This window comes from Tamandua tetradactyla, chromosome 7, assembly GCF_023851605.1.
Source record: "Tamandua tetradactyla isolate mTamTet1 chromosome 7, mTamTet1.pri, whole genome shotgun sequence".
Taxonomy (NCBI): domain Eukaryota; kingdom Metazoa; phylum Chordata; class Mammalia; order Pilosa; family Myrmecophagidae; genus Tamandua; species Tamandua tetradactyla.
In genome coordinates, this window is record NC_135333.1 from 51,037,182 (window position 1) to 51,060,507 (window position 23,326).

Genomic DNA, 23,326 nt, shown 5'->3' on the forward strand with positions numbered 1-23,326 from the left:
AGAGACCCAGACCACATACCCCTCCCCTCCCACCCCCGCCCCAAAAAAGAAAAACAAAGCATGTAGCACAGAGAAAATAATGAAATTTTATCAAAACTGTAGCTTGGAATCTGGTTGTTGTTGTAAACTTAAATATTAAATCCTGTTTGGGTGGGGTTTGTGCCTTATTTTAGAGTACCTAAAAATTTATTTAGTATTTTATTTATAATTTATCCTTGCCATTAAAAAAAAAGATCAATGACTGTTATAATAAAAGGTGTTTAAGATAAAGCCACTGAGTGATCCAGAAACGATACAGATGGAGGGAAATAGTCAAAATAGAGATCAGGTATAACAGGATCATTGCTGTTGGCTATTAATAAAAATGGTAGGTGTCTGATACAACTTTTTAGCTTATTTATTATAACTAGATAACATCACAGTGCAGATTATTTTAAAAATATTTTTTGTTATTAATTTCTTATAGCTAAATTTATTTTTCATTTGTTACCAGCGTTATGTTTGGTGGAAGAAAAGTTTGGAAGTTTGGACAAAAGACCATCCATTTCCTATTGACATAGATTACATGATCAGTGATACACTAGAACTGCTGAGACCAAAGATCAAACTCTGTAATTCTCTGGAAGAATCCATCAGGCAGGTACACGACTTGGAACAAGAATTCTTAATAAAACTAGGTAAGCAGTTAATTCAGAGAGAAAATGAAAGTGCTGCTTGGTGTATTGTTTCTAGAATTTGCTTTATAATGTTTCAATTAGAATTTACATTTTTATGCTTTCTGTTTTTGATGCTGAGTGTTACATAGTAGTGTTAGGTAAGTCCTAAGTAGCATCCTTCTGAATTACTTAACCCCAAATTGAAGGCGAACAGTTCTATAGAACTTGAAGCAAGTGATAAACAATACTGTCAGCCTCTCTTTAAATTTCAGAAGCTTTGGTTGCTAATATAAAATCTGGTTTCAGTTAAAGCATCTCCTAGTAGTTATTTGTGCAGTATATACTTTTAGCAAGCATTACTTCCTAAGAAAGTGTAGTCTAGAACTTACAGAAGGGGGGCCTGTAGAAGTTGGAACTGTTCTACAGAATTTCAGACTTGACAGTTACTCCTGTTTCTAAAGACTAGGGAAAATGTGTTATATGAGGAGTCTCTGTTTACCTTCTCAGAATCCTTCTGTGATTATTCTAGGAGAAACATTAGCTCTTGAGCAGCTCCCACAAGAGACTGTAGGGGTCAACTAGCTTTGTCAGTAGAAATAGCTGGAACAGGGTGGTGTTGTCCTCATTTGGTTTGGTTGTTGATAGCTCTTAGCATGTTTAATGGTAGTCATTTCAAGGTGGCATATTTTTTTTTTGTCTGCAAATACTGTGTTTCCAGCTGGCACTTGATATTTTTGTCATTAGGGAATCCTTATCTTCACCAGTTATACTAATTATGTACATTTATTACATTGCATATCTGAAGAACCACTTTTCATGGTGAAGACATTTTTAATTTTTTCTTTCTAAATCTATTCCATATTATATGCAACAACATATTAATCAAATTACTTTCTCCAAAAGAAATCTTCTTTTGGAGAATATAATTGCAATTGTCTATTTGAGCATTATTTTTGAAGGTGCTACTGATTGTGCAAGTATTAAATTTTCCTATTACTCAATCCATAAAGGCATATGTGATTCTTGTTCATTGAACTTTGTCCCAAGTTATCTACTTCCTTTTCCTTTTTCAGATTTCTAATGGTATAAAGTAATCATTTCAAGCAAAGTGTTTATCTACTCATTTACTTCATTTGCTCTGTGTGCTTTGAAATTGTCGTTAGCCTCATTTACCAAAAAAGCTTTAAGAATGGTACTCTTTGTGGAGTGGACATGAGTAAATATTTCTTTGACAGCCACTTTGGTATTGCTAAAGAGAACAATTGAGCATTGTTTTTTAGCGATCAAAGGGTTAAATTAAATGATTTCAGGCCACTTTTATGGAGTTTGGCCCTGTTTAGACTTTGGGCAGGGAAAAATAGGTAATATTAAACTCTATAAAAAGATGGTAGCAACTAGAATCAGTATGCTCCAAGTATTCTCCATTTTCCTCCTTGTTTTAGGGTCTAAATAGCAAGAGAAGATGTGAATAAATCTATAGTAAATCTATTTCCTGTTGCTATACAGAAGATAATATAGTATCTTGCCTTTGGTAGTTTTTTTGTTTATAAGCATCTGCAAATTTATTATTTCATTTTAGTTTTATAACAACCCAATGTTACATAAATGGTGTTAACACTAAAAACACATTCCCTTATAGTTTTTTTAAACTTTTTTTATTAATTAAAAAAAAATTAACAAACAAAACATTTAGATATCATTCCATTTTACATATACAATCAGTAATTCTTAATATCATCACATAGTTGCATATTCATCATTTCTTAGTACATTTGCATCGTTTAGAAAAAGAAATAAAAAGACAACAGAAAAAGAAATAAAATGATACTAGAGAAAAAAAACTATACGTACCATACCCCTTACCCCTCACTTTCATTTACCACTATTTCGAAGTGAATTTATTTTAACATTTGTTCCCCCTATTATTTATTTTTATTCCATATGTTCTCTTCTGTTGATATAGTAGCTAGAAGGAGCATCAGGCATAAGGTTTTCACATTCACAGTGTCTCATTGTGAAAGTTTTATCATTGTTCAGTCATCATCAAGAAACATGGCTACTGGAACACAGCATCCCTTATAGTTTTTAAAATCATTTTATTATTCTGAAATTTTGAAAAATACCATACCAAGAAAATAAAAAATAACCAATAATTCCAAAAACAAAGATAATCATATGTTAACATTTTGATATTTATTTTTCTATTCTAAATTTTTTATGTGTTTGCCATGTTATAAACTAGATATTTTCCCACTTAATATATTATGAAAAAATTTTCCTGACTTTTTATGTTCTTCTAAATCTTTTTTTTAGACAGGTAGTATTCCTTTGAATGAATGTGCCGTAATTTACACAAGTTGGTTGTTAGACCCTTAGGTTGTTTCCCATTTTACACCATTATAACCTTCTTATGTTACTTTTGTAAGCACTTCTAGTTTTCTCAGGAGAGAGTGAGAGAATTACTAGTTGAGATATTCTCTTTAAATTTAAGAACAAAACCAAAACATAGGCTCTATTTTTAAATTCTGGTTTGTAAATTCTAGATGGTATTATAATGCATGGAACAGGAGTGAGAGAAATAAAAGTGAAAAAAGAAAAGTCATATGAATAAATACATCATAAAGCTGAAGTATGTTTCATACATTAACAATAAAATCAATAAAACGGAATAAAAGGCCTAGAAATAGTCCTAATTAAATATATAAGTGGGTAATATGTGATGAACTAGGACTCTAAAAAATAGGTTAAGGGTAATAGGTGAGCATTTGGGAGAAATATTGCTATAGAATAGCATCTGATGTGACAAACTACAGAGGGATTAAAGAGTTAAATATTTGTTTTTAAAATGCTAAAAATAGGTCTCTTTTTTTTTTATCAGTTATTTAGAAAAATGTTAATGTTCCCAAACTTTAAATGGTAGAAGAAAGCACGTAAAAGTAGGCCCACTCGGTTGTTTAAAACTTTTATACAAGGGAAAATAGCTAAAAGGGAAAATTGTTATGTTCTGTACCAGGTTATTATTGCATATATAAAAAGTGTAGGAAAATTAAAAGAGAATGGTAATTGATTTTGGTCCCCAAGTTCTGGCATACATAATGCTAACATTTTACTGCTCGAAATTTTTTTTTTTTAACATGGGCAGGCACCAGGAATCAAACCTGGGTCTCTGGCATGGCAGGCGAGAATTCTGCCAGTGAGCCACCACTGCACAGCCCTTACTGCTTGGATTTTGCATCTTGTTATCCACATTTCCTTTATGCATTCATTTTCATCTGCATTGTTTATTTTAGAATGACACTTTCCTAGGGACCAAAAACTGCCTAGTAAGTATACCATATTAGATGCAAAATATAATACTTAGAAAATAAAATATTTTAAATGCTGATTTGCAGTACACATAAACGTTAGAAATTGTGTATTTTACATACAAATTATATGACTCTGAAAACAAAGCTCCTTAGACATTATTGTTCTCAACACGGTGCTTATTTTAAGTGGATATAATAAAGATAGAAATAAATCATATCTCATGCCACCTGAGTATATTATGATGTGATATTATGTAAAAATGCTTAGATTTGTACAGTCCTGACTTTAAATTTTATAGATACTCTAAAAGTATCTATAAATAAACTAATTATATGTTAATAATAGTCTATTGTTTATAGCCATGAAAACTTAAGTGAACAACTGGAAGATATTTTAAGTTAATGGAATCTCATCCTGAGACCCTTTTTTTCTTTTATTATTTTCCTTTTAAAATTGACTGAGCATCTACCATTCTCTCTCCTAATTTTTTTATTTCTTAAGTTGTGTGTGCCTCCTTCATTGCCTCTATACTTCCACATTTCTGTTCAGATTTTAATTTGTTGCTTGGATGTGAGACACTGGAGTTATTTTTTTACTTTTATTCCTTGGGGTGGCTATTCCAACTCTCTGGGCTTCGTTATTCATCATAAAAAGAGAGAATTGAATCACATCGTGCACATAAGGTTCAGCCTTAGCCAAGCATTTTACTTTTAAAAAAATGATGCTTAAAGAATCTCCAAAAACTCAAACTTGAAGTTATAAAATATATTGCTTTATTGAAGAAATTGCATTTGGTTATCAGTTTAAATGTCTACAAATTAAGACTAGAGGAAGGAGGCAAAAAGATCTAGGAGGTTGGTTATGATGCAGTTTATTTTTTCTTGAAAACAGCATTCTGATAAGGGAACTTACTATGCCAGATAAGCCCTGAAACCCAGAGGTATCAGGTGTTTATATATTAAAAACTTATCAGAGGCCATATAGTGATAAATAATACGCGGTAGGTGTTTGGTAAATACTTGTTTATTCTTGGACTTCAAAGACTATTAGAGCAGGAGAAACTAGTTCTGATGTGATTCAGTCTTCTCATTTTATGATGAATAATGAAGCCCAGAGTGTTTGAATATTCTTCTGAGATGGATATAAACATAACCAGGAGCTATATCAGTGATACATGGTTGAAAAGTGAAGGTCTAAACATGTTAATACTCAAAATTGTTTTAAATTTTGTTCTTATTTTACTGTTGTCCTAAAAAATTGGTTATTGAATTATCTTGCTTACTACATACTTTTCACTGAAATGTATTTAAGTGTATGTATTTTTCCATTTTCTCCTCACTTCAAGGCCTAGTGAATGACAAAGATTCAAAAGATTCTATGACAGAAGGAGAAAACCTTGAAGAGGATGAAGAAGAAGAAGAAAGAGGAGCTGAAATGGAAGAACAATCTGGAAATGAAAGTGAAGTAAATGAACCAGAAGAAGAGGTGATGACTTTTATTTATAGCAAATAGGTACATTTGTAAAAGGGTATTTTGACATGAGCCAAATTTTTTAAAGTATGTAAAACAAGATCCTTTCCTCTCCTCCTTTTTTATTTTCCATTGGAAAATTTTATTGAGCGGCCCATGGAAAATGTTCCATTGGCCTGTAAGCAATATTTCTTTAATCCTTAATGAGCCAGCGGAGGGTTGCTATTGTAACTCATCTTCCGAGGGCATTATCCCTGGAAGCTTCTCAGTGTTGGAGGCCAGGTGACCCCAGGGTGAGCTGAACCCTGCTGAGAGCCTTTGAAAGTCATGTGTAGCCTGTGCTACAGGGCAAAACCAGTGCGATATTGGAAGGTCCCTGTCAACTGATGTCTTGGGCTCCAGTTGTCTGTCCACGAAGGGGGGCGACAAGGCCAAAGAGGGCTTGGCTGGGTAGGTGCATGCAGGAATCGGGGGCAACTTTCCCCCTCCTCTGGCTCCTTCCTAGTAGAGGACGCAGGTTTTGCGGCCTGCAGGTAAGCACCTGAGTCAAGGTGTTTCATACTCTGGATCCGGGGCAGGCAGTACCAGTGCTGTTGCCCATGGAGACTTAAAGCCCTTGCCAGGTAAAGGTCCAGATCTCCCAGCTCGCTAGAGAAAGTGAGCTGGGCCACAGTTCCATGCCCGAAGCCAGTGGTGTCTGATCCTCCAGCGTCTTGGCGGAAGGCCAGTTTGCTACCCAGTGCTGGGCAGACAAGGCTCCGTCCAGACTTTCTGGCAGTGGGAGTCATCTGTATGCGGAGTTAAGAAGTCATAAGCGAGCGTTTTTTTGTGTTTGTTTTTAATTCTTAGCGAAAAGGTGGATAGGAACTCTCATTCCAGGGGCAAATTGCATCATAAGAGTGGGCCTGATGAAATCAGCGTTCTGTTACTTTAGTCAAAGGCAGCCCTTCAAGATGATTTCCCTTCTTTGTTTGTCATGATCCTGATAATCATATATTGTTTCCTTTCTTTTGGATACAATAAACTCTTCTAGGATGATTTTTTATTTTTCACGTTCAAGAATTGGAATCTGCAATTTCTCCGAGAAGTCTTGCTTCCTTTAGGCTAAATGCTGGGGCTGGATTTCTAAGATTCCTTTTCCCCTTCTTGGGATCCACTTTGCGTTAGCCTAGCCAATCCTGGGCTGGTCTCTGGTCTTTGATCAAGCATCCATGGCATTAGACCAGCTCTTGGTGATGGAGGTCATTCCTAGATCAGTGCCTGCGGGGGGTGTAAGGCCAGGCGCCCTCATGTGTTCCCCTGTGCAGTATGGGTGACCCCTTCTCTCCATTGAGCACAGAACCTAGCATTTAGATGCTGGGGGCAAGGAGAGTGAGAGGGCAGTGGGATGGGTACTTCCTTCTACTGGCTCCGACTCATTTTTCATTGGTACAGAAAGGCTGAAAATTGGTAAATGAGAGGGATACCTTTTATATGTGGATGGCTTGATTGGAGTCCAGTGCAGAGGCAGAGGGTGGATGAGATGGTTTGTAGCCAGAGGAGTGGGTATGTGATGTAGAGCTGGGAGTTGGGACCCTCTGTGTGTCCCTCTTAGTTTTATAATATTAAATGTAACCAGTAGTATGCTGCTGTTAAAAATCCCTTGATTAATTAAGGACTTTTTTAAAAGTAAGAATATCCAGGCATACCTCATTTTACTGCGCTTAGAAGGTTTATGCAACTCTGCATTGTACAGGTCTCTTGGTGCCATTTTTCCAACAGTATGTGCTTGCTTCGTGTTTCTGTTACATTCCAATTAAGATATGCACATTTCTTTTTAGATATAATGCTATTGCACACTTAATAGATTACAGTGTACGCTTAGTAGACTACAGTCTAATACAAGCTTAAATTATACGCACTGGGAAATGAAAATTCACACAACTCACTTTATTGCAGTGGTCTGAAACTGAGCCCCCATTATCTCCAAAGTATTTCACTCAGCTCAGTGTCTTCAAGGTTCATCCATTTATCAGAACTTTATTCCTTCATATGACCAAATAATATTCTATTATATGTATTTACCACATTTTGTTTATCCATTCTTTTGTTGATGGTCACTTAGGTTGCTTCCACCTTTTAGCTATTGTGAATAATGCTGCTGTGAACATCGGTGTGCCAATTTCTGTTTGAGTCCCTGCTTTCAATTCCTAAAGGTATTTATGTAGAAGTAGGTTTACCAGGCTATATGTTAATTCTATATTTAACTTTTTGATGAACTGCCAAACTGTTTTCTATAGTGGCTGCACCATTTAACATTTCCACCAACAATGTATAAGGGTTCCCCTTTATCACACCCTTGCAAACACTTGTTTCCCATTTTTGATGTTCTGCTTGTTTTGATAATAGCCATTCTAATTGGTGTGAAAGGAAGTACCTCAATGTGGTTTTGATTTGCATTTTCCTAATGGCTAATTATGTTGACTGTCTCTTCATGTGCTTATTGGCCATTTGAAATGTCTTTGGATAAATGTCCATTCAAATATTTTGTACATTTTTAAATTAAGTTCTTTATCTTTCTTTTTCTTAAGAACAATTTTTACTAAAACCACTAATATTAAAAAATTATCCCAGAATCTGGAACAAGTGCTAGGGAATAAACAGCAACCATAACAGTATATAGGGCTCTGACGTGTATTATATTAAGCAGCTTTTCATTTGTTTCATTAAATTTTTTATCCAGTAAGGTAAAGATTATAGCAAAATATGACATCTGCCATGTAAGTGGATTCATATGATGGGAGTGGTTATACTTCCGAATCTTGTTCACATCATCTTCCATGCATATTATGTAATACATGGATGCCTTAGTTTTGCTTCCTAAGAGGTTACCACCTGATAGTTAGTTGCAAGTTTACAAGAGAAACACACATGGAAACCTTGTCTACATAACTAGTCCTGTCCTTAATGGAAACATGGCATAATCATATGCTAAATGAGCTTGTATTAGTAAGGGTTTTCTAGAGAAATAGAACCAACAGGATATATCTGTAAATATGAGATGTATAAAGGTCTCTTATGCAGTCGTTGGAATGGAAGAGTCCAAAATCTGTAGGGCAGGCTATGAAGCTGGCAACTCCAATGAAGGGTCTGGGCAAACTCCACAGGAGAGACTCGCTGACTGAAGAAGTGGGTAAAAAAAAGTCTCTTGTCTCCCTTAAAAAAGTCTTCAGCTGATTGGATTATGTCATTGGTGTGAGACTTGCCTTAGTTAATCACAGATGTCATCAGCCACAGGTACAGTCAACTGACTGATGATTTAATACACCAGCCTTTAATACACCAGCTGGATAATATAACAGCATTATCAACCAGCCATGAAATATCTTTGCAGCAACAGTCAGTCCAGTGCTTGCCTGACCAGACAACTGGGCATCATCTACTTAGCCAAATTGACACCAGAACCTAACCATCACAGGGCTATAAAGAAATAGCATATTATGTGCAATTAAAATAGAGAAAAAATTAAATCACATATTTTCAGGCATAAATGTGTATTTTAAAATTTCATATAAATAAATATCTAAGTGAACATTTTCTCATATTTCCAAATAAGATAATGTTGATAATGTTGAACGTATCTTATAATGAGGTTGTACATTTGACCTCCTCTTTTGTAAATACATTTGCAATTACTGAGTTACAGATCCTTTCTTTTAAAAAAGTGTCCCCTCTTAGCACATACCTCTCTGGGATGGGTACCCTCACCACCTTCCATAAACTTTCCCTTCTCGCCAAACAGAAACCATATATCCATTATGCATCAACTTCCCATAACTCCTGCCCCCAACCCCTGGCAACCTGTACTCTATTTCTGTCTCTCTGAGCTTGCATATTCTCTGACATTTTCTTTGTAGTTACCATGGGGCTTACGTTTAATATCCTAAATCTATAATAATGTCATTTTCTACCATCTTAATTTCAATAGTATACACAAAGAATGGTCTTATATCCCTATTTCCCACCATTTTTATGCAGTTCTTGTCATGAATTACATGTTTATATATATTATGAGTCCAGAATACTGATATATCATTACATTTTGTATGTTTGCCTTTGAGATATTGTATGAGGTAAAAAGTAGTGTTATAAACCAAAAATACAATCATATTGACATTTGTATTTACTCATGTCTTTATCTTCACTGGAGATCTATATTTCTTCATGCAGCTTTGATCTGTTGTCTATTGTAAAACCTATAGAACTGTCTTTAGCATCTCTTATAGGGCTGAGGGGCACCATCCATTACCAAAACTTTTCCATCCCAAATGGAGACTCTCTCTCTCTCTCTCTCTCTCTATATATATATATATATATATATATATATATATTTTTTTTTTTTTTTACTGTTTTATTGTATAGTATAACATATACACAAAGTAAAGAAAGAAAAAAGCAATAGTTTTCAAAGCACTCTTCAACAAGTAGTTACAGGACAGATCCCAGAGTTTGTCATAGGCTACCATACAATCCTCTCAGGTTTTTCCTTCTAGCTCCTCCAGAATATAGGAGGCTAGAAAGCTTAAATAATTTTTTTATCACCATAATCGACTTTTTTTGTGTGAAAAATAATATATATATGAAAAAGCAATAAACTTCAAAGCACAGCACCACAATTAGTTGTAGCACAGATTTCAGAGTTTGGTATGGGTTACAGTTCCACAATCTTAGGTTTTTACTTCTAGCTGCTCTAAAATACAGGAGACTAAAAGAGATATCAGTTTAATGATTCAGCCATCATATTCATTTGTTAAATCCTCTCTTCTTTGTGTAACTCCACCATCACCTTTGATCTTTCTATCCCTCTCTTTAGGGGTGTTGGGGCTATAGCCATTCCAACTTTTTCATGTTGGAAGAATTGGTCACTAATATGGGGTAGTGAAATGGAACTATCTGATGTTCTGGACAGGCTGGACCCTCTAGGTTTCGGATTTTATCTGGTCCAGGGACCCATCTGGACATTGTAGGTTTCTGGAAAGTTACACTAGTACATGGAACTCTTGCGGAATCTTATATATTGCCCTAGGTATTCTTTAGGATTGTCTGGAGTGGTCCTGGTTGGGGTTTGGCAGGTTATGATAAGTAGCAATGTTTAGCTGAAGCTTGAGTAAGAGCAACCTCCAGAGTAGCCTCTCAACTGTATTTGAGCTCTCTGCTACTGATACTTTATTAGTTACACTTCTTTTCCACCTTTTGGTCAAGAAGGAATTGTTGATCCCGCAGTGCCAGGACCAGATTTATCCCTGGAAGTCATCTCCCATGTCTCCAGGGAGATTTTCACCCCTGGATGCCATGTTCCACATGGTGGGGAGGGTAGTGATTTTACTTGCAGAGTTGGGTTTAAAGAGAGGCCACATCTGAGCAACAGAAGAGGTCTTCCAGAAGTAACTCTTAGGAACGCCTGTAGGTAGGCTAAGCTTCTCTGCTACCTACATAAGTGTCACAAGAGTAAGCCTCGGTGTGCTAAGATGCCGACTTAACGAAGTGTGGGATTTAGTTCATCCTCCAGAGCAGCTACTGAATAGCCAGGAACAGTATAGGACAACATCAGTGACTAGACACACAGCCTACACCAGTCTGAACCAACTGAACCAACTGAGAGGCCACTCTGAACCATGAGTCCCCCAAGCTGGTGCAGCCGGCGCCCCTCCCCCACAGGCTGCTTCCCAGCGGGAAAAGGAAAGGGACTTTACCAGCAGCAGGGGCTGAGTGCAGTTAAGCTCCAATTGTGGAATTAATTCAAAAATTCTAACTACTAAAAATAGGCCCCCTGTTCAGCTGAACCTGGAGTCAAAGCAGAGGTTGCTGATTTTTGCCCTGGTGCTGAGGGGGCAGGGCTGATCGAAAAAGAAGAAAAGAAACAGAGGTGTTTTGGATCAGATAGCACATAATACTTGAAAGGGTCTGGGCCCTGGAGAAAAGGAGGGGGCACAAAAAATCTGAAGGTACACAAAGCAACATACCAATTTATGCTCTTGATTGACAAACCCGAGGAATGGGGGTCCTACTCTGAGAAGGATTTTTCTCTTTCTTTTTCTATGGCTTGATTGCCACTTTGGATACAGTGGCAGGGCTTCTCAGGCTCCAACTGCCCCAGGCATAGGCAGAGACAAGCTTGTTTGAGAGCTTGTCTGGAGCCTGTGCCTTCTGCAGGAGAGGGGTGGGGCCCAGCTCAGGTGGATTCCCTCCCTGAAGGAATTCTGACCCCAGGGTCTGGAAAATTGAAGTGATTAAAGCCAGCCTACAACCTCTCCTCTGTCTCCACTATGCCCCCAGCAGGGAGAGTCTGCTAAAGTTAAAGGTACCACATCACCTTGTGCTGGTGGGACCCACAGGCAGAAAAGCGCCACATACTGGGCAGGATAGGAAAAACACAGAGTCCAGAGACTTCATAGGAAAGTCTTTCAACCTGCTGAGTCTCGCCCTCAGGGAAAACTGATGCAGATGACTTTTTCCTCCTGAGAGGAGGCCATTTTGGGTCTGGGAATATCTGGCTAGGGTCTATAATAACTAAGTAGACCCTCCTAAGTTGGGGGGGGGGGGGAGTTGGGAAAGGTACCATACAGTTAGGGCAAGAAACAAGAAAGCAAGAACTTAAAAATTCTGATCTGTTAAACAAAACCTAAGCTAGTGGTCCAGAATAAGCTGAACTGAATGTCAAAGAACAGATAGACAACAAAGTCATCCAGCAAGAAAATCCTAGATAAAAGAAGTGAAAACAATCTCCAGAATAAACTAATTAGGGTAGTTAAATGCCTAGACGCCAGCAAAAAATAATGAATCACACTAGGAGAATTGAAGATATGACAGTCAAAGTAACAAACCAACAATTCAAATGAGATACAGGAGTTGAAACAATTAATTCAGAATGTTCAAACAGACATGGAAAACCTCACCAAAAAATCAAATCAGTGAATTGAGGGAGGAGGATATAAAGCAGGCAAGAAATGAACAAAAAGAAGAAATCGAAAGTCTGAGAAAACAAATCTTATGGGAATGAAAGGCATAGTAGAAGAGATGAAAAAAAACAATGGAAACCTACAATGTCAAATTTCAAGAGACAGAGGATAGAATTAGTGAACTGGAGGATGAAACATCTGAAATCTCACAAGCAAAAGAAAATGTAGGGGAAAGAGTGGAAAAATATGAGCAGGGACTCAGGGAATTGAATGACAACATAAAGCACACGAATATACATGTTGTGGGTGTCCCAGAAGGAGAAGAGAAGGGGAAAGGAGGAGAAAAACTAATGGAAGAAATTATCACTGAAAATTTCCCAACTCTTATGAAAGACTTAAAATTACAGATCCAAGAAGTACGACGTGCCCCAAACAGAATAGATCCAAATAGACATACTCCAAGACACTTACTAATCAGAATGTCAGATGTCAAAGAAAAAGAGATAATCTTGAAAGCAGCAAGAGAAAAGCAATCCATCATATACAAGGGAAACCCAATAAACTATGCGTAGGTTTCTCAGCAGAAACCATGTAGGTGAGAAGACAGTGGGATGATATATTTAAATTACTAAAAGAGGAAAACTGCCAACCAAGAATTCTGTATCCAGCAAAATTGTCCTTCAAAAATGAGGGAGAAATTAAAACATTTTCAGACAAAAATCACTGTGAGAATTTGTAACCAAAAGACCAGCTCTGCAAGAAATATTAAAGGGAGCACTAGAGACAGATAAAAAAAGACAGGAGGGGGAGGTGTGGAGAAGAGTGTAGAAATGAAGACTATCAGTAAAGGTAAAAAGAAGAAAAATTAGATATGGCATATAAAATCCAAAAGGCAAAATGGTAGAAGTACTACCTGTACAGTAATAGCACTAAATATTAATGGATTAAGCTCCCCAATCAAAAGACATAGACTGGTAGAATGGATTAAAAAACAGGACCCATCTATATGCTGTCTACAGTAGACACATCTTAGACCCAAGGATAAATATAAGTTGAAAGTGAAAGGTTGGGAAAAGACATTCCATGCAAATAATGATCAGAAAAGAGCAGGAGTAGCTATACTAATATCCAACAAGTTAGACTTCAAATATAAAACAGTTAAAAGAGACAAAGAAGGACACTATGTATTAAAAAAAGGAAGAATGCAACAAGAAGACATAACAATCATAAATATTTATGCACTGAGCCAGAATGCTCCAAAATACATGAGGCAAACACTGCAAAGAGAAATAGACACATCTACCATAATAGTTGGAGACTTCAATTCCCCACTCCCATCAATGGACAGAACATCTAGACAGAGGATCAATAAAGAAACAAAGGATTTGAATAATACAATAAATGAGCTAGACTTAACAGACATTTATAGACCATTACACCCCACAACAGCAGGATACACCTTCTTCTCAAGTGCTCATGGATCATTCTCAAGGATAGACTGTATGCTGGGTCACAAAGCAAGTCTCAATAAATTTAAAGAGATTGAAATTATGCAAAACACTTTCTCAGATCACAAAGGAATGAAGTTGGAAATCAATAGTAGGCAGAGGGCCAGAAAATTCACAAATATATGGAGGCTGAACAACACACTCTTAAACAACCAGTGGGTCAAGGAAGAAATTACAAGAGAAATCAGTAAATATCTTGAGGCAAATAAAATGAAAACACAACATATCAAAATTTATGGGATGCAGCAAAGGCAATGCTAAGAGGGAAGTTTATTGCCCTGAATGCCTATATCAAAAAAGAAGAAAGGGTGAAAATCAAGGAATTAATTGTCCACTTGGAAGAACTGGAGAAAGAACAGCAAACTAACCCCAAAGCAAGCAAAAGGGAAGAAATAATAAAGATTAGAGCAGAAATAAATGAAATTGAGAACATGAAAACAATCGAAAATCAACAAAACCAGAAGTTGGTTCTATGAGAAAATCAATAAAATTGATGGACCCTTAGCGAGGTTGACAAAAAGAAGAGAGAGGATGCAAATAAATAAAATGAGAAATGGAGGAGGAGACATAATACAGACTCCACAGAAATAAAGGAAGTAGTAAGAGGATACTATGAACAATTTTATGCTAATAAACTCGGCAATATAGGTGAAATGGACAACTAGAAAGGCACGAACTTCCAACATTGACTGGAGAAGAAATAGATGACCTCAGCAAACCAATCACAAGTGAAAAAATTGAATCAGCCATTAAGAAGCTCCCCAAAAAGAAAAGTCCAGGACCCAATGGCTTCACATGTGAATTCTACCAAACATTCAAGAATTGAAGAGGAGGGAAAACTACCTAACTCATTCTACAAAGCCAACATCACCCTCATACCAAAGCCAGACAAAGATATTACAAAAAAGGAAAACTACACACCAATCTCTGTAATGAATATAGATGCAAAGTAAGCTTCAAGATCAAGGGCATGGGCTATTGATTTGGGTGCCCCTAAAGTTTGATACAGTATCAGGGAATTTCCTGATGGCACAGTTTAATAGTTCATATTTTTTCTCCCATCCCTTAAGGGACTTTGCCAATATTTTTTGATTATCTGCTTAGTATACTTTAGAATGTATGCAGGCGTTATATTAAGCTATGCTGGATTAAAGGTCCTCTTTCTTATTCTGGACTACTTGTGTTTCATTTGTTCTAATATGCTGTACTGACAGGTTGAGTTAGATTGTGTGCTACAGAAAGTTTTGGTTCCAGGCCAAGTAAACCTTCCTTCCTTTGGCTTCAAAGGGTATGTGTGGTTCTAAAATATAGACATTGTCTTCCTTACCGCTGTGTTCTAAATTACTTTAACCCCAACCTGATCAGCTTCATTCTTATCTCTAAATATCAGTTTTTATATATATAAAACAGCCTCTTGAGAGCCAGAAGTAATAATTGCCACTCCAGACTAAATGTGTCTGCTATAAAAGCTTGCAGTCTAGGACCCTGTTTTCTTGTAAGCATTTTCTAAGTCTGTTGATAAATTATATAAATGTTACCTTGCCATTGTTGTTCTTTTAACATAAATAACATTTTTATAAAAAATAATTTTTTTCCCCAATCAAAAAATTAGGGGTAACTTTTTTTTTTTAATTACAGTTTTGCAAATCTCTTTACTGTCTGGCTTAATAGAAGACAACTGCTTCCACATTTAAACTTTTGCAATATGTTGTTTTGAGAAAAGAATATGAAGAAAATCTGGCTTCATACAGATATGTAGTTGGAAAATGGAGAAATATTTTAGTAGCCTTTTCAAATAATCATGATTATTTTTCTTTGGTACTGTACCAAAACACAAAAGTAGTATGTGGGGAGGATATGGTCAAAGCAATTGTAAACTTGCTCTGTGTTTGCATGTCCTGTTTGTTTTGTCAACTTGAAGCTGAAAACAGCTTAAGATGTTTGTCTGCTTTGTCATGCCATTTGCATATTTGCCAGCTTTGCTTGTCTGTGGCATTTGCTTATCTGGAACATATCTTCCTACTCATGGGAAAATTCCTGCTTTGTTCTTAAAATTAAAGATACTCTTCAAGGCAGAGGGGAACCTCCCCTGGTGTTCAAAGGATAGCTTAACTCCAAATGACCCCTTTACCTGATAAATAGCTAGCAGAAAATAAAGGCTCTGGCTCTTGCTTGGGACAAAGACTTCCTTGCTTTCTGACTTTCTGTCAGAGTTTTCTTCTTGCACTCATTCTTTTTTTTTGCTTAACGATAGGAATTTACTGGCTTGCAATTTGGAAGGCTAGAAGTCCAAAATCAAGATATCAGGAAGGCCACACTTTCTCCCCAAAGACTGCAGCATTCTAGTGCCAGGTCGCTGCAATTTTTTTATTATTATTATTAATTTTTTAATTTTTTTAAAAATACCAAAAAACACCAAACAAACACAAACATTCGTAATTTTTGATCATTCTGTTCTACATATATAATCAGTAATTCACAATATCATCACATAGTTTGCACTGATTCTTTGTGGAACAAAGAATAACTGCCATAGATGGTGTCACCCACAGTAGTAGTTTTTTAAAGGTTAGTTGCTATTTGGAATCTGAAACCACATCAGTGAACGTGTTACATTCTATTATACATTGTCTTCCTTACCCCTGTGTTCTGAATTACTTTAACCCCAATCTGATTGGCTTCATTCTTATCTCTAAATATCAGGTTTTATATCTATAAAAGCCTCTTGGGAGCCAGAAATAATAATTACCACTCTGGCCTGAATGTGTCTGCTATAAAAGCTTACAATCTAGGACTCTGTTTTCTTGTAAGCATTTTCTAAGTCTGTTGATAAATTATATAAATGTTACCTTGCCATTGTTGTTCTTTTGTTTCTGGCTTATTTTGCCTCACCAAATGTCCCATATGTTCATTTACATCGATGCTTGCCTCACAATTTTGTTCCTTGTTTGTAGTAGCACATTTGTTCACAAGTATATCCCTTTGTTCGCCAGTCTATTTCTCAGTTAATGCATCCAAGACTCATTAAAGATACCATTTTAAACCTTAACTCCTTATTCCCTATCTCCACCCTGTCTTCTGGTATCCTATTTTCTAGATTCTGATTCTATGAATTTGCTTATTCTAATTATATCAGTGAAATTATACAGTATTTGTCCTTTTTGCATCTGGCTTATTTCACTCAATGTGAGGTCTTCAAGTTCACCCATGTTGTCACGTGTATCATTTCTTATGGCTGAATAATGTGCCATTGTGTATATATAATGCATTTTGTTTATCCATTTATCAGTTGATGAACACTTGGGTTGCTTCCATCTTTTTGAGAACTGTGAATAATGCTGCTATGAACGCTGATGTACAAGTATCTGTTTGAGTCCCCACTTTTAATTTCTTTGGGTATATACCTAGAAGTGGGATTGCCATGTCATACAGTAATTCTGTACTTAACTTTCTGAGGAACTACCAAACTGTCTTCCAAAGTGGTTGTGCCATTTTACATTCCCACCAGCACTGAATGAGTGTTCCTATTTCTCAACATCCTATTGAGAATTGTTTAAATCGTAGTCATTGTGGTGGATGTGAAATAATATCTCATTGTGGTTTTAATTTGCATTTCCCTGATGGCTAATAATGTTGAACATTTTGTCATGTGCTTTTTGGCCATCCGTCTATCTTCTCTGGAGAAATGACTGTTCAAGTCATTTGCCATTTTTTAAATTGAGTTGTTTGTCTTTTTGTTGTTGAGTTGTAGGATTTCTTTGTATATTCTGTATATTCTTAATATGGTATATTAAGCACTTATTGGATATTTGGTTTCCAAATATTTTCTCCTATTATATAGATTGTCATTATACTGTCATGATAAAGTTCTTTGATGCGCAAAAGTTTTTAATTTTTTAAAATTTTTTTTTAACTTTTTTAATTAAAAAAATTAACAAACAAAACATTAAGATATCATTCCATTCTACATATACAATCAGTAATTCTTAATATCATCACATAGTTGCATATTCATCATTTCTTAGAACATTTGCATCGATTTAGAAAAAGAAATAAAAAGACAACAGAAAAAGAAAGAAAACGATAACAGAGGAAAAAAAAGATTATACATACCATATCCCTTATCCCTTGCTTTCATTTACAACTAGCATTTCAAACTAACTTTATTTTAACATTTGTTCCCCCTATTATTTATTTTTATTCCATATGTTCTACTCTTCTGTTGATATAGTAGCTAAAAGGAGCATCAGACACAAGGTTTTCACATTCACAGAGTCTCATTGTGAAAGCTATATCATTGTTCAATCATCATCAAGAAACATGACTACTGGAACACAGCTCCACATTTTCAAGCAGTTCCCTCCAGCCTCTCCGCTACATCTTGAACAAAAAGGTGATATCTACTTAATGCACAAGAATAACCTCCAGGATAACCTCTCAACTCTGTTTGGAATCTCTCAGCCATTGACACTTAGTCTCATTTCACTCTTCCCCCTTTGGTCGAGAAGGTTCTCTCAATCCCTTGATGTTAATTCTCAGCTCATTCTAGGTTTTTTCTCAGTCCCTTGATGCTGAGTACAGCTTATTCCAGGATCTCTGTCCGACATTGCCAGGAAGGTCCACATCCCTGGGAGTCATGTCCCACGCAGAGAGGGGGAGGGTGGTGAGACTGCTCATCATATTAGTTGGAGAGAGAGGCCACATCTGAGCAACAAAAGAGGCTCTCTTGGGGGTGACTCTTAGGCCTAAATTTTAAGTAGACTTGACCTGACCTATCTTTTGTGGGGTTAAGTTTCATGTGAACAAACCCCAAGACTGGGGCTCAACCTATAACTTTGGTTGTCCACACTGCTTGTGAGAATACCAAGAATTCAACTTGGGGAAGTTGAATTTCTCCCCACTCTCACCATTCCCCGAAGGGGGCTTGCAAATACTTTTCCAGTCACTGATCAAATCACTCTGGGATTCATCGGGGCATCACTCTGGACAAACCAACAAAATCTCATGTCCTACCTGAGATTCCAAGTACTTATGACATTCAATCAAACTATCTACATGAGTTATATTAAGAAATGCTCTAGTCAAAATATAAATTTTGTAACAAATAAACATTTTTTGCTTTAGTTTCACACATAAGGTGACATTTTAAAGTATTAATTATCATCTATTTTCAGCACCCTGCAGTAATGACATTCCTTTGTTCTTCCTCATGCAAAAACATTTTTAAAACTTGTACATTGTACATTTCACTATTATTATACACTCCAGGCATTCCTAGATTATACCATCTCGATCTTTACCATCTATCTTTCTTTCTGATTTCATTTATGTCCCCAACCCTCCTCCCTCTGTCATTCTCACATGCAGCTTCATTCAGTGTTTTAACATAATTACATTACAGTTAGGTAGTTCTGTGCTGTCCATTTCTGAGTTTTTATGTTCAGTCTTGTTGCACAATCTGTATCCCTTCAGCTCCAATTACCCAATATCTCACCCTATTTCTATCTTCCTCAATTCATTGATTTGGTTTTTGATGAGGTTTTCCATGTCTGTTTGTACATTCTGAATTAATTGTTTCAGCTCCTGTATGTCATTTGAATTGTTGGTTTGTTCCTTTGACTGGGCCATATCTTCAATTTTCCTAGTGTGATTTGTTATTTTTTGATGGCATCTAGGCATTTAATTACCTTAATTAGTTTATTCTGGAGATTGCTTTCACTTCTTTTATCTAGGGTTTTCTTGCTGGATGAATTTGTTGTCTGTTCTTTGACATTCCGTTCAGCTTTATCTGGACCTTTAGCTTAAGTTTTGTTCCATAGAGGAGAATTTTTCAGTTCTTGTTTTCTTGTTTCTTGCCCTGCTTGTGTGGTGCCTTTCCCCCCCACACACTTAGGAGGGTCTACTTAGATATTATATACCCCAGCCAGATTTTCCCAGACCAAACTGGCCTCCTATGAGGAGGAAAGAGTCACCTGCGTCCATTTTCCCTGAGGGTGAGACCCAGCAGGTTGAAAGACTTTCCTGTGAAGTCTCTGGACTCTATTTTTCTTATCCTGCCTAGTATGTGGTGCTTGTCTGACTACAGGTCCCACCAGCATAAGATGATGCGGTACCTTTAACTTTGGCAGACTCTCCCTGCTGGGGGCATGGTGGAGACAGAGGAGAGGTTGTAGGCTGGTTTTAATGGCTTCAAATTACCAAGCCCTGGGGTCTAAATTCCTTGATGGAGGAATTCCACCTGAGTTGGGCTTCACCCCTCCCCTGGGGAAGGCACAAGCTACAGACAAGCCCCCAAAAGAACTCACTTCTGCCTATGCCTGGGGCAGTTACAGCCTGAAAAGTCCTGCTGCTGTATCCAGAGGCAGTCAAGCCTTTGTAGATAAACAGCCACAAAAACCTCTGTTTCCTTTTTTTTTTTCCCCTTTTTCTGTCAGTCCTGCCCCCTGGCGCCAGGGCAAAAATGAGCAACCTCCACTTTGATCAGGTTCACCTAAGCTGGGGGCCTATTTTCAGTAGTCAGAATTTGTTAATTAGTTCCACAATTGGCATTTGATTGTGCCCAGTCCCTGCTGCTGGTAAAGTCCTTTCCTTTCCCCTCTGAGGAGCGGCCTGTGGGGGAGGGGCACTGGCCGCCGCAGCTTTGGGAACTCACGGTTCTGGGCGGTGCTCATAGCCGGTCCAGCTGGTCCAGACTGGGGTACGCTGTGTGTCTGGTCACTGACGTGGCCCCAGGAGCTGTTCTGTACTATTTCTGGTTATTTAGTAGTTGTTCTGGAGGACAAACTAAAACGTGCACGTTGTTAAGCCGCCATCTTGACCCGGAAGTCAAAAGTTTTTAATTTTGATAAAGTTCCACTTCTCTGTTTTTTTTGTTGCTTGTGCTTTGGGTATGAAGTCTATGAAGTCATTGCCCAACTCACGGTCCTGAAGATGCTTCTCTACATTTTCTTGTAGAAGTTTTATAGATCTGCCCTTATATTTAGGTCTTTGATCCATTTTAAATTGATTTTTGTATGATTTGTGAGGTAGGTGTCCTCCTTTCTTTTGCAAATGGAGAAGCAATTTTCCCAGCAACATTTGTTTGTAGAAACTATTCTTTCCCATTTGAGTGATCTTTGCCCCCTTGTCAAAAATCTTTTGACCAGGTTGGAATAGTGGCCCCCTTAGAGTCTGCCCTAGGGGGTTGAAGTAGCTAATCAAAAGCAGTTACCACTGATTGGCACACATACTTCTCTCCCCCACTCACCAGATGTTGGGGAACTTGATTTTTATGCCCCTTTCTGGCCCGATTAAGCAACTCTGGGGACCAGCCACAGTGACGTCTGCGTTCTGCAAGAGTGTAGGGTGGGTGATGGTAACTGCTACACAGAAAGAACAATTTGCTGGTATTTACCAGCCTTTTCCTCCTCTTCCCTGGCTGCTGTACAGTGCCCTACTATACTGTGGAGTTTCAAAATAGTTGATGCAGTCAGTCCCTGCAGTCAGTTCCTGCCTGCTTAATAATCGTTCTGATGGAGGGACTCATTCCTGGAGTTTCCTACTCTGTCATCTTCCCACAGTCTCAGGCGTGTATCTTTTTTAACCATTGCTTACTTTACAGTTGCAAAGGGAATATTGTGCATGATGTATATGAATCTGGTTAATTAAAGTACAGGCAAAATGTCCTTTGGAGAATTCATATGGCTTTGCCTGGTCAGAGCAAGAAAGGTGTGGTTTACTTTAAGGGAGATAAGAGTGGAATAGCTTCTTCTCTACCTCAGGACCACCCTACCATGATTATTCTCCAGATATAATGTAGAGAATTCTTAAAGAAGGAAAATGCGATTATGAAGTTAAAAGAGCAGTGGAGGATATTCTACAACAGTTTGCTTCAACTGAGAAAGAAAATGCTAGAGTTCATCTCTTCAGAAAAATGCTACTATTCCATGGCCATCTTATTCCACCACTTTTTAAAGCTCCATGTGGCCTTTTGCAGTAATCCTTAGCACCTACCAACCAAAATAGTTTCTCCTAAATATTAGCTATATAAATTAAATGACTTTAAATTAAAGTGTTCTTCAGATGAAACTCTTAATTTTCTGTAGCATTTATATAATTTATCAACAGAAATACAACCTTTATAATCACAATATGTATCCAGCATTTATTATTCAGTCATTGTCCTACGTACTGTGTTATATCACCATTTCTCATAGTACTTCACAAGGTAATGTGAGAAAGTAAGCCATAGTGAGTTAAATGATTTGCCCAAGATCTCATAGTACTAAGTGCAGATCTAATATTTCAACTCCGGCAGTTTGACTTACACTGTGCTTTCCCTAGCTAGCTTAGATTTGTTGTGGTCCATTGACCACTTTTTAATTTCACAGATTATAATATCAGCGTATAGTGGAATTAGGACCAATGAAGTTCTTGTTGACATTCTAATTTCAGAATTAATGCATATTATGTTGCTGGAGTAATATAAAAAGTAAAGGAAAAAAGGTTAATGCATTACAGTTTAGTTTTTGAATAGAAATATGTTTACAGTGTTAATAAATTAAATATTTCACGGGCAAATTTAAGAGCATCTCTATTACAAATCTAATTATGAATTAAAGAATGGCTGACAAAATGAATACATTTGGAAGAAAAGTTAATGCATTTATGTATCCTCTCAAAATGCTTACATTTTCGAAATTAGAAAAATGTCTGCCCAGTTCTGTTCATAGTAAGTAGCAATACACTCCTTGGTTTTGGGAATTAATTGCTACAGCCATTTAAAATATTATAACAAATTTAAATCATTTGTTTTCACTTAGGAATAATTTCCCAGTTCTCTGGGCACAAATGAGAAGCAGCTTGCTTTAGTGTACTGTTTTTTAACCTCTTAAGGACCCATGTCAGTATGAATTGGGTTATTGGGGTAGAAAGGTAAACAGATGGAGCCCCATTGTGTGTTTTGTGCCTCTTTGAAAATATTTTGGGGATCTGGCCAGTCTTCTTTTTGGAAACAATTTCAGCTTATCTAAAGAAGGCGACTGCTAACTGGGGAGGATGGGGAGAAGTGCTTGAAAGTGACCAGTTAGAGGAAGCAGAACATCTTAACTCTTTTACTTGCATCCTTGGCAAGTTACTTAACTTTTCTGAGCCTCAGTTTCTTCATGTTTAAAAATGGGAAAAATAAAGCTTACCCTTCTAACTTTAGAGTTGTGGAGATAAAACAAAATGAAGTATGGGAGTACACCTTCCAAACTGAAATGCTTTGTAAAATATAATGCTGTATCAGTGTTTTCAGCTGGTAAGGTTGTTAAATTTTAACTGTGTATTGATTTTCATTGCAAAATTAGACAAATATAAAAGAACTATTATGAGAAATTCAGTCTCTTGAGAGCTAAGTTTCAGGGGAGAAAAATACAAAAGATTCAGGAAACTCATTCTCTGTGGAATTCAAGGAAGAGTTTCT

At 36.9% G+C, this 23,326-nt stretch overlaps 1 protein-coding gene across 5 annotated transcripts in view; it reads left to right on the forward strand.

Annotated features, from left to right (window-relative positions):
- The window catches only part of UPF2 (UPF2 regulator of nonsense mediated mRNA decay), a 179,165-nt gene that overhangs the window by 112,405 nt on the left and 43,434 nt on the right, over window positions 1-23,326 (forward strand). For all 5 annotated transcript variants that reach the window (XM_077169427.1, XM_077169431.1, XM_077169432.1 and 2 more), the window contains 2 exons: window positions 494-677; window positions 5,311-5,450. In XM_077169427.1, coding sequence (XP_077025542.1) covers window positions 494-677; window positions 5,311-5,450 — 324 coding nt within the window. The remainder of the gene's footprint in view (window positions 1-493; window positions 678-5,310; window positions 5,451-23,326) is intronic.